The sequence below is a fragment of the Erpetoichthys calabaricus genome, chromosome 14 (assembly GCF_900747795.2).
Source record: "Erpetoichthys calabaricus chromosome 14, fErpCal1.3, whole genome shotgun sequence".
Classification (NCBI taxonomy): Eukaryota; Metazoa; Chordata; class Cladistia; order Polypteriformes; family Polypteridae; genus Erpetoichthys; species Erpetoichthys calabaricus.
Genome location: NC_041407.2, coordinates 79942666 through 79955400, shown reverse-complemented (window position 1 = coordinate 79955400; position 12735 = coordinate 79942666). Strand labels below are relative to the sequence as shown.

At 36.6% G+C, this 12735-nt stretch overlaps 1 protein-coding gene across 1 annotated transcript in view; it reads right to left on the bottom strand.

The window, feature by feature from the left end:
- Window positions 1-543: 543 nt before the first annotated feature.
- Window positions 544-12735, bottom strand: part of LOC114664526 (prolyl endopeptidase-like) — a 49778-nt gene continuing 37586 nt past the window's right edge. The window contains exons 12-15 of the mRNA XM_028818673.2: window positions 9261-9355; window positions 6137-6268; window positions 5572-5728; window positions 544-3151 (exon numbers count right to left, since the gene is read on the bottom strand). Coding sequence (XP_028674506.2) covers window positions 2863-3151; window positions 5572-5728; window positions 6137-6268; window positions 9261-9355 — 673 coding nt within the window. The 3' untranslated portion in view covers window positions 544-2862. The remainder of the gene's footprint in view (window positions 3152-5571; window positions 5729-6136; window positions 6269-9260; window positions 9356-12735) is intronic.

The window sequence follows — 12735 nt, the reverse complement described above, 5'->3', positions numbered from 1 at the left end:
TGGGAGTGTTTAAAAGAAAATGAAACACAAATCCTCATAATGTAATGCTTAAGTGCAATTAAAAATAATTTGAATGAAATGTACAAAGTCAAAGCTCCTTGTGACTCAATAAAATCTACTGGTATAGAAAATGAAAAGACAGGTGAACTGCAACTTCTTTGAATGAAGAACATTCAGATATAAAAAAATCTGACAAATGATGTGACTCCCTTTGGTCCATGGAGCTCTTTTGCATGGGTAAAGACTAAACTCTCTCAATATCTCATTCACAAAATGAAAAATAGTTAGGTGGGCTGACAAGGTAAAAATCTTGAACAGTTAAAAGCGCCCTCTTGTGGGGAAATGTTATCTATTACAGTTCATTTCTTCAGCTTTATTAGACATTCAAAAACAGCATGATAATTTCTTAAGTGTTTCAATGTATATGTCCATTTTTGCCAAACTTGTAATTAACAGGTTTAAATGTTACAAATTTACAAGTTTTTAAATAAATAGTGGCACTCTTGATGTTTCCCTGAAACCAGAAAAACACTAGAGACAAAATTACTAAAATTTGGTGGTTTATTGTATAAATAATAAAAGTGAGGAGTAAGCAACACAAGGGAGGACTGAAAATAATAAAGTATAGGGACAAAACAATCCTGCAGGCCTTCTGGGGTCAAAGTCTCTAAGTAACTGATGGGAACTTTCCCATCTCAACCTCAACACACACCCTTTTTCTCAACTCCAAAATGTTTCTGACACTTCTTGGCCTATGTAAATGACACCAATTCAACCACCGTCCACCTTTCCTTCCAACTTGAAGTTCAATGGCCTCCTGGATGACGTACCTTTTAAGCCCTAGCCTGTAAGTACTTTCATGGCCTCTAATTCCCTCAGAAATGTTTCTGGATCACAGATTAGCCTGTTCCTTGGTGAGGGTCACACATTAGAATTCCTGCAATTGGAACCTGCTGTTTCAGACTGCCCATAGGAGTCTCACCGCAATATGTAACAGGGTCCCCGGCACCAATGATGCCACCACTTTATATTTTATTGTATATACTGTTATGTTTTAATACACCATGTTTTTATAATCAGTATCATTTTAGACAGACACATTCATGTCTCAGTTCCAGTCACCATACTGGTCTGTGTTGATTGGTATTTGACACTTATATTATACTTTACGGTTTAACATATTTGATGTTCATCAATAATTGATAAGAATTAAGATAATTTACCAAATAAAATTCAAGAGTCAAATTAAAGGTAAGCGCATGAAGACATCATGACTATATATACCTTCAGAAAACATGGATTTTTATCTTGTTAATATGACAGCACTAGAGTCAGTGATGCAACTGCAAACCATCACGCTTATCATTTTCCAAAATGGCTTGTATTAGATGTTTCTGACCAAATGGCATTTTGCCATATGGCCAGAAAGTTTCATTTTCCACTCTCCTCCCCACACCACATTTCTAAAAATGAATTAACTATAAATTTTACATCATACTGGAATATTCTACAAGAAAATTTGATGCCAGCAGTCTAAAAGCTAAAACTTAACTAGAAATGAATCACACAACATCACTGGCACAAAAATACAAAACTCAGGATTTCAAAGGTACAGGTCGATTAAGGAAGTAAATAAACTTCACACATGTGCAATTACAGAAAATGTTACTGGGCATTAAAAAAACTACGTAATATTCTTAGAAACACTTGTTTTGTCAAAAGTTGAATGTGACAGTTGTGATTGTAGTTACTACAGAGATATTCATAAGAAGTAATTTCTTTACCCTAGCTATATATATTTTATTTTATTTACCTGTTGTGATGGATGGCCGGGGACCTTGCCCCACCGGGAGGCCTGGAGAAGCAGGGGACTGGGAGAGGGGCAATTCCCTCTCCAGGTTGTAAGAGGGCGGCCATCCTGGATGATGTGGAAGCTATGAAGCTGGAAGGATCAAGCCTGTGGGGATCCGTGGCCACCACCAGGGGGCACCCGAAGGACTATGGAGCAGTGGACTGCAGCACTTCCGCCACACCAGGAAGTGCTGCAGGAAGGCCATCAGGGAGCACATCTGGGTGCATTATAAAAGGGGCCGCCTCACTCCATTTGGGGAGTTGGGCGGAAGAGGACGGAGCTTGCGAGTGGAGGAGTAGAGGCGGCAGAAGACTTGGGAAAAGAGAAAGGAAGGACTGAGCCATTATTGTGGGTTGGTGCACTGTGTGTATTGTGCTGAAAAAGAAGAATAAAAGCATGTGTTTGGACATCTGGCTGTCTCAGTGTCTGTCTGTGTCCAGGCTTCTTTTACACTGTATAAACTGTTAAGTTATATCACTAATATCTGTATGAATATTTCTGGCTTTGCATGCACATAGGACATTTTTCCTTCCAATTTTGTTGTTGGACAGAATTCTGTCTGTTTTGACCCATACAGTGTTACTATCAAGTTTAGTGAAGCACTAAAATAAAACACGATTAGTAGAAAAACCATCTCAATACATCAATTTAACTCAACTACTTTACAATCTGTTTTATTACAAAATCACCACCTATTAAGAAATTAATTAAAACAGCCGTTTCAACCATTCATAATCTGAAATCGAATAAGTAATGAATAAAATCCCTGTAAGACACTGTGTCTTGGCACAGAATACAGAAAAATAATTAATTTTATGTATTGTTATACCCTTACCAGATCCAAATCTTTGCCACTATCCTTCTTTATATTTTTTCTTTCTCTAGTTGAGATATTTTTTATGATACTTATCTGCATTTTTTCATTTACTAGATGTTTGTCTGGTACTTAACAAGTAAAATACAGCAGGGCAACAGCAGATTATTGTTTCCAAATGAATATTAATTCATTTTCAATCTCTCCAGGAGAGCCTCAAAGTTTCTGCAATAAAAGAGAAAATATGGGACTCTTCCTCGATGACCTTAGCAGTGGGTTTGCCCGCACCATGTCCACTCTTTGTATCAATTCTGATCAGCAGAGGTTTTTTCTGCTCCGGATGATTGCCAACGTAGTGTTGCAAAGTGGCAATGTATTTAAGGGAGTGCAAAGGGACAACACGATCATCATGGTCTGCAGTCAAGAGGAGCATCGCTGGGTATGGGGCATGGGGAGTCTTGGGGATGTTGTGTAATGGAGAGTACCTGCATAAAAACAAATTAAACTGATTATTTATCAGAAAAATGCTGAGTTCAAAGTAGTCCCTGTTAATTAAATACATGGTGGGTGCATCTCTAGCATAGCCTTCAAGCACTTGTCATGATGGAAGAAAAGACAGCCTTGTCTCGGCATACTTTGGCATGTTGACTTGTAAGGCATGACCAGCTTCTTGCATTCAGCATGGAATACGGATTAAGGTGAGCCAACAATGAAACAGGCAAAATGGAGTGTAAAATAGGTGAGCCATGGGAAAAATGCAAGCAAAGGAAAGGTCTAGGTGGGGAGCTCCAGCTGGCTCTTGACAGTCCCTCACTTTACCAAATTAATTTAGCAGAAATATGGCACTGGCTTCAGTGTAAGAACATAAACTGCTAAATACATATTTGGTTTAGTTTGCATTTCAACAAAACAGATATATGAAAACTGTCAGTTTCAGCAGAAAACACACATAGCAATCTGCCTTGCAGTAGGTAAGGCATGGAGGGCACCCAATACAACGTGCCCAGTTGCATGTAATGTAACGTGTTGTTATTGAACGTGCAGCAGTGTGCTGTATAGAACGCACCGAATGTATTAAGTAAAGCATACAGAAATAACTCATCTTCAAGTATAGAAAATTCTTTAACAAGTTTAACAAGAAAAAGTTTAAAGGAGAAACATTTTTTCTTTTTTGCATTTTATTCTGTGTGTGTAACATCTTTTTTTCTCTATTTTTGTGTGAACTGTTTTCTTTGAATTTTCACTAAACCTTTAATAAAACAAACTTTATTGGACTGAGAAGTTTCTTTCATGCTTGATCCTTCTTTGCCAACTTAGCAGATACAGCAATCTTCTACGCATTGAAGAAGCCTTTTTTTGTTAGTTTACAGTTTAATATTGTTCAGTAGAGGATTGTTTTGTGTGCATAAAGTTTTGATTATGTACATTTTAAGTGTTAAGAAGTTTCTCATTTTAGACATGTGCTAATGTCAGTGAGTAACGCCGGCCTTTAAGTGTGACATAGCAGAAAATCACATTTTTAGTAAGTTTAACACTTTTAGTTTCACAAAAAGGGTAAAAAAGGAGAAATGATAGGAAAAAATAGGAAAAGAGAAATATGATAGGTAAAATTACACAAACACAGTGACCTCAGAATTCACTTATGCCTTTAAGTTATAATTCAAGCCTTTCATTTTGTATGTATTAATTTATGTATTTTTATCTAATATCATATAAGAGGAAGACCAAGTACACAGTGTTCTTAATAATAGATCAATTATCAGCTTATATAACTTTGGCTTTGCGAAATTAAACACAGCTTGTGAAATAGGTTATTAGTTCTGCTTAAAAAACCACGTTCATCTGTGTACCTGCTTGATTATAGATTGCACACATGTAGAGAATCTTTCAAGTCAGTTTTCTTGCTTTTTTTTTTTATGGACGATTTTTTTTGTGGCCAGTCAGTCTCTTCACCGCCTCATCTCTGTACAGCTTGGCTCACTGTCACTAATACCTGCCTAATGAGTACACAACTTTGAGGTGATGATCGATGAGCAGCTATCTTCCTCTGACTAAATTTCAACTTTCCCTCATTCACGCAGATTGATTCTGTATAACATCTGCAAAGTCAGACCTTATTTGACCGAGTAAGTAATACAATATCTGGTCCAGGCTTCAGTTTTGTCACATCTGGATCATTGCAACTCACTACAGAAAAAAGCGCATGAGCTATCAAGCCACTGAAGATGGTTAAAAATACAGTGACCTGTCTTGTATTCAGCCACCCAGGATGGGCACATTTAACTCCTCTCTTCAGGTCGCTACATTGGCTCACCGCAGCAGGATGCATTAAGTTCAAATTCTTGATGATTGCCTACAGAGTAGTCAATGCGTCAGTACCTGTGTATATGGAGACGCCGGTGAGCTTCTATGTTGCTTCATGCCCACTCACATCTGCTAGTGTACAGTGTCTGGTGATGCTACATCTGCATGGTATCAGATCTCAATCCAGATTCTTTTCATTTGTAGCTCCTAGGTTAAAAAGTAACTGAAAATCCTACTGTCCTTAGAATTTCTGTCAAATTATTAATGAACGTTTTTGCTATGTGTATATCTGTTATATTGTTTGTTACTTGATATTTTTTTTGTTATGTTAGCTTTATAACTCTTCGCTTGTGTTGAGATATTTCATGTTTTTCAGCCAAAAAATGCCATGCGATTTTTTTAATAATGCCAAATTGCAAGCTAATTCTGTATAATTTTCATATACAAGGTACATTTCTTGTGATGTAAACTAACTAAAAGCCACTAAAGATTAAAGGCCTTCAGTGACAATCACGTTAACTTGAACCACTTAGAAAGCACTCCCTAATAGTTAAGAGCCATTTTGTATTCTATGTTTCCTTACTCTTTGTTAAAAACTTACTTGATTAGCCATTCAAACTGCTCCTCGTCTTCAGAACACCCATAGTCCGTAGTCCAAGCGTGGCCAATAGTGAATTTGTGAAACTTAAGCATGTCCATTACTCCAACTTCTGCTACAGCACAGCCGTAAAGTTCTGGTTTTTGGTTCACACAGGCAGCTTTAATAAAACATGTTAGAATCATTAGTAGTGCATTAGTGTAGTGTAGTTTAATTTTATACACTTCATAATGCAAAGATAGTACAACTACTACTAGACATGTACATACACACAAAGATATATATATATATTATTTTAACAGTAAATTGTTGTCATAGGTTACTCCAAATTTCCTAAAAACAGCAGTCGTTTAAAAGGCACATAATTTATTCTTCCAATGATATCTTTTATTAACTGTCTATTAATGCTAATTTTCTATCAAAAAGTCATTTTTATATTTCACTGGAAGAATATCTTTTAATAACATAAAATGTCAAAATACTGAAATAATAGTGATCATAACAGTAATAGTGAATAATAGTGACAGTAAAATATAGCGTTAGAATTTTAAAGGCTTATACTTCTTACCAACTAGGAGTCCTCCATTTGATGCTCCATTAATGGCAAGCTTACTTGGTGTTGTATAGCCTTGACTGATTAAATACTCGGCAGCACACTGGAAGTCATCAAAACAGTTCTGTTTATTGCCAAGACATCCAGCTATTAAAACAATTTGAAATATTTGTTATGATCAGACACTCAAATACTTCTACTCAAAATGATACATTTGATTCATATGGTTATTAAAGTAGACATGGTTGGATATTCTCTATCTTTTACTTCAACTATTTTTTTAATATAGTTGGAAAATAGAAATTTAGATTTAGGATCCCCTCATTCATCACTGAATCAGCTTAATTTATGTCGGAGATAAGGGAGGGTTTAAAATAACAATTCATTATTAATTTCAAAGAAAGTTAGAAACTATTTATTCACTCATTTACTTCTTTTTTAATATAGTTTATTTTTGAAAAACAGATCATTACAAAGGCATTCTACTCAATAAAACATAATAATTACATAATATATAAAACCATTTACTTCAAAATGAATACAGAGAAAAACAGAAATACAAAGGAAAAAGAAGGAAAGGAAAGAAAGAACAAACATAGAATTCAACCCCCCACCCCACCCAGCATCCATTCAGTTATTTTATAACTTCAGTCAAAAGTTATCCTGGCAACATTCAAGTGTAAAACAAAGGTCAACCCTGACTAGAGAAAAAGAAGCAGAGAAACATAGGGTGTGTGTGTGCGTGAGAGAGAGAGACTTTAGAAAAAACAGCATTTGAACTTCTGTTATATCGAAACAGTAATCACAATCTGACCTGTCAAAAAAGGGAAAATCAAAAACACATTTTTTTAAGCATGGGAAAGGTATAATTCCATTATCTGGCCTGGAATACAAGCAGTAGTTAAAAGATCTAACATTGTTTTATCATCTTGTTTTAATAAAGGTAAAGTACCAGAAACATGGTCAAAAAAAGTACGAGGAGCCATTAGTGGATGCCATGTCCAAAGTGGACTCTCATTACCTAAGGAGACATGCAGAGGGAGTGACTGGATCTCAATAAGGACAGGGTCACTTTTTATGGGGTTGGAATAGAAGCACTTATGTATTAGTATCAATTCAAATCAATTTATTCTTTTTATGTACACTTCATCTTTTAAGTCCAGTGTGATACAGAGTGATTACAAATACAATATACATTTTTAAATTATTAAACAATGGTATTTGGCTGTCTGAAAGTCCCTGGGAATTAGCACACATATACAGTTAGGGCTACTGGGTAACTGCATCATTCATGGCTTTGATTTAAATAATAAAGTTTGCTCTACGAATGCGTTATTGAATCTGGACCCTGTAGAGTAGACAGAAAATGCACACTGGTATAAAGAGATTGGCAAAAGGGTATTTTGAGGCAAGGTATTATATCAAATGGAGTGTTGCAATGGGTTATTAGGGGTTTTATTTTTTTGGAATTATCATGGTTAGGTGATTCCCTCTGCTGCACTCTTCTTGGTTATTTAGACTCATATTTTTGATAGGAAAATAAAATAATAAATGTGGTGACTGTGGCTTTAATTTAAAAATGTGCAGTATACTTGTTACAGTAGATGTCATTAAAAATTATTAAGCATTTAATGTATTTTTTCTGAGACTTCTTTATGCATTTTTGAGGGTTCTGAATATGAAGAAACAATTTGGTATCATTATTTGGTTCATATCAAAACAGCAGAGTTATATATATATTATTACTTTATTATATTTTATTATTTTTGTACTTTCGTTTACTGCAATACCACTTTGTTTTTCTTAAGGGTGATTGCATTTTGAGATTCCATTTGACAAGACAATGAATGCTGGAACTAGCATTATAAGTTGCCAACCTTTACCTGGGATTGCTGATATTAAAACAAGGTTTTACAATTGTATTACTGGGTTTCACACTTTGCAAAACTGGTGATTCCCTTTTTGACTTCAGTTTGGGTTAGTGATTTGGTTTTGGTGACAGATTATTTGGTGCCTGCTTACAGAATTTAATTTGATTTTTTGACAATGCTTCAGTTCCTGGTTCTTCCATACTCCTAACCGCTCATTTTACTGACAGTACACTAGTTCATCAGTTAGGCTGAAACTGTTACACACTAAAGAGCTAAAGATAAGCTGACAAGGTTATTATAGAAAACTTTAAAATAATCTGGGGTAACAGGGTCCTTATAGTAAAATGCAAACTATAATCTTTCTGCAACTCTCATCCAGAGTTCCTCCTATGGGGTTCAAATACATGTTTTATATCTGTTTTTGACTCTTTTATTTATATTAATGGTACTTTTATTGATTATGTGTATGTGCATTCCTTGTTTTTGCTTATGTATGTAAGCTACCCGTGTTAAGTTCCATGTGTTTTTTGGGTGATTCCCCAAGAGGCAGGGCCACCTGTCAATCACCTGCAGGAACTGCCCTCCCTTATAAATTTGAAGGGTATCACACAGTTCCTAGCTGTACATTTTGAATGTGTCTGGTGGTGATGATTTACTTGAGCTTTTCTCTTGTGTTTCAATAATTTATTGGATTTCCTAAATTTCAAAACTGTGCGGTTTTTGACCTTGCTCTAGATTTCTGTATTCTGACCTTGTTTGCCTGGATTGCCTTTTATTTTAGGCAGCTCCATTTTGCCTTTTGTGCTCTATGGAGCACAAAAAGAAGCAGGTATATCTTAATAGAGTGAAGGTTGGGGGGCTGTTAAAGCCCATTACGGCACTACTTGTGTGATTTTGGGCTATACAAAAATAAATTGTATTGTATTGTATTGTATACTCCTCTCTGCGTTAACAACAGCTCCTCACCAGGCACAGTGGAAATGCAACTACAAAGGTGCCAAACAAATGGTTGCATAAAAAATAAGACTTGCTGCATGAATTCCACACAAGCACCAGGGGAACAACCAACAACAAGTACTTCAATACACAATTTTGAGGTAACAGTGCTACACCATGCAACACTTCTTAGAACATAACACATTTTATCTACATTAAAACAGAAAATGCAAAACAGCTGTCTTTCTTTTCTGAGATTTTAATCTCGAGAAAGTGCCTTCAAACAGAAATGTCAGTTATTTTAAATTGTAAATGATTAAGCCATACATTACCTTTGTGCCATGTTTGACCATACTCTCCCCCTCCTCGAATATTAGCTATGGCCAGAATTCCATTGAGATGTCTCACAAACAACAGATTAGCAACACTACAAACCAGAAAAATAAATTAAATTGTCAAAAATTTAACAAAAAAATCTCTTTTTTTCTGTTTGTATCAAAAAACAATGTAATTGTGGTGGATTTTGCAGACACCAGAAAACTTGAACTTCAATATTGTACCATTATTTTGTCTCACACATTTCTCTTTTGTGTAGGAAGATGAATAATAATAGTGTAAATGTACATATTCAGGTCATACTTATGGCTGCTTTGAAGTTTATAATTATTTTAATCAGTACTTGAAGTGTGGCGGGCAAACCATGACATTTCAACAAAAACAGAGAACCTTCCCACAATTATGTTAAGCTCCTATTTAATAGAGATCAGAGCAAAATAATTTCAGCCACTTAATTACAACATCTATCCATCTACTTTCTTACACACTCTGTCAGATTATGATCTGAATGAAAACCCTGTGCTTATTCCAGCAACAGTAGCCACAACCCTACACATTATCCCTGCCCATCTCATGACAAATTCACATACACTGAACCGATACAATTTGAACAATATACTTTTCATGCTCAAACAAGAAAGTACAACTGGTAGTTCTGGGGAAAATTAAGAGAAAGCACTGGAAGAGCTGAAATAAACACATGTAACCATCTAGTGTGTGATGTGGAAAACCTGAATTCAATAAAACGTACACACTCCAAGTATACACACAGACTTAGAACCATGTTGGGTATTATGGCTAAACCAGGGAGTAATGCTTTGTATTTTATACACAAAATATTTAAACCATAAAGCAGGGATATTCGCTCAAGGTCCTGAATGGCCATAGTGGTTGAAATGTTTTGTTCCAACCAGTTTCCAAATTAGAAGACAGTCCTTGCTGATAATGAGACTTAGTATTTAGCTGTATTGCTTTTTAGCGCCTTCAGTCATCCAATACAAATCCTAAATACATTGTAGAGTTTCCTTTTCTGAGAACATTACCTGTATTATCGAGAACTGGAATTCAATAGTTGATCACATATTTCTTGTAGCTTCCAGGTATAAACAGTAATGGTAAAAACTGTTAACATTTGTATGCAATTGGACAATAAAATTGTCAATATCATTTATCCAAATAAAATATAACATTATCATCATAACATCTAAAGTGCTGCTGTAATACTTGCAGTTCAGTGCAGCTTAAGTGTCAAAAGTGCTCATAATTCAGCTAAAACTTGCAGTTGTGTGCTCAATAAAATACATTTAAAACAGGCTATAATAATAAAAAAAGTTACGGAACAGAATTTTGCCAATTAAATTTAATATATAAAGAAGAAAGTATATAAATAAAATGCAAATATTTGTTGTGTAATAATATAAGGGCACTCCAATGATGAGCTCTAAGTACTATCTCTTTATCTATAAGGAATAACTGACAACACAAACTGCATATTACTATTTTTCATGTATATACAGAATTTTATATATCTTCTTTTTCAGATTGTATTAGGTTAACCTGTAATACATTTGTAACTTAAAATTACAACTCACAGATTTTAAAGTGAGGGTGTCTGTAGTGCTTATGTTTTGCAAGCAATTCTTGCCACAAGATGTCAGTGAAGTTACTTCCTACTTTAGAATAAAATGCATGCATTGGACTTATACCATCTCCACCTCGTGGATGAAAAAAATATTACAGAGTTACATCAATAAAAGAAAAAAAAACCTCAGCAACAGAACAAGCACCATGCAGAATGATATTGCTTGCTAAGTCAATTTAAACGCAAATGCATATGAATCCCAGGGCTGATTTTACATGCCTTATCCAATAAAAACCCAGCCACAGGGGATGCACAAACCAGTGTGTTTCTTCGTGCTGGTCCCAAGCCCGGATAAATGGGGATGGTTACGTCAGGAAGGGCATCCAGTGTAAACTTTTACCAAATCAATATGCGGACAACAGTACAAATTTCCATACCGGATCGGTCGAGCCCCGGGTTAACAACGGCCGCCACCAGTACTGTTAGCCAACAGGGTGCTGGCAGAAATTGGGCTACTGTTGGCCGAAGAAGAAGGAGGAGAAGAAGAGGGGGGAGACGTGTCCGGAGGCAGGAGGAGAGGAGGAAAGTAAAGAGAGTGGAACTGAGGGTAGGAACTTTGAAGGTTGGCAGTATGACTGGTAAGGGGAGAGAGTTAGCCGATATGATGGAGAGAAGGAAGGTTGATATATTGTGCATGCACAAGACTAAATGGAAGGGAAGTAAGGCCAGGTGGATTGGAGGGGGATTCAAATTGTTCTATCATGGTGTGGATTGCAGTGGGCATGTTGGTGAAGGGAACAGTGGAGACGAGGAGGTGATGGGTAGGTATGGTGTCAAGGAGAGGAATGAAGAAGGTCAGAGGATACTGGATTTTGCCAAAAGGATGGACATGGCTGTGGTGAATACGTATTTTAAGAAGAGGGAGGAACATAGGGTTACGTACAAGAGTAGAGGAAGATGCACACAGGTAGATTACATCCTATGCAGAGGAGTTGTTCTGAAGGAGATTGAAGACTGCAAAGTGGTGGCAGGGGACAATGTAGTTAAGCAGCAAAGGATGGTGGTCCTGGAGATCAAGAAGAGGAAGAGAGTGAGGACAGTGCCAAGGATCAAATGCTGGAAGTTGAAAAAGGAAGAATGCAAGGTTGAGTTTAGGGAGGAGGTGAGGCACTAGGTAGCAGTGAAGAGTTACCAGACAGCTGGGAAACTACAGCAGATGTAGTAAGGGTGACAGCAAGAAGGGTGAAAGAAAAAGCGTATGACGAGTTGTATGAGAGGTTGGACACTAAGGAGGGAGAAAAGGACCTGTACTGATTGGCTAGACAGAGGGACCGAGCTGGGAAAAATGTGCAGCAGGTTAGGGTGATAAAGGATAAAGATGGAAACGTACTCACAAGTGAGGAGAGTGTGTTCAGCAGATGGAAAGAGTACTTTGAGAAGCTGATGAATGAAGAGAACGAGAGAGAGAGAAGAGGTTGGATGATGTGGAGATAGTGAATCAGGAAGTGCAACGGATTAGCAAGGAGGAAGTAAGGACAGCTATGAAGAGGATGAAAAATAGAAAGGCCGTTGGTCCAAATGACATACCTGTGGAAGCATGGAGGTGTTTAGGAGAGATGGCAGTGGAGTTTTTAACCAGATTGTTTAATGGAATCTTGGAAAGTGAGAGGATGCCTGAGGAGTGGAGAAGAAGTGTACTGGTGCCGATATTTAAGAATAAGGGGGATGTGCAGGGCTGCAGTAACTACAGGGGAAAAAAATTGTGGAGCCACAGCATGAAGTTATGGGAAAGAGTAGTGGAAGCTTGGTTAAGTGAGGTGATGATTAGTGAGCAGCAGTATGGTTTCATGCCAAAAAAGAGCACCACAGATGCAATGTTTGCTCTGAGC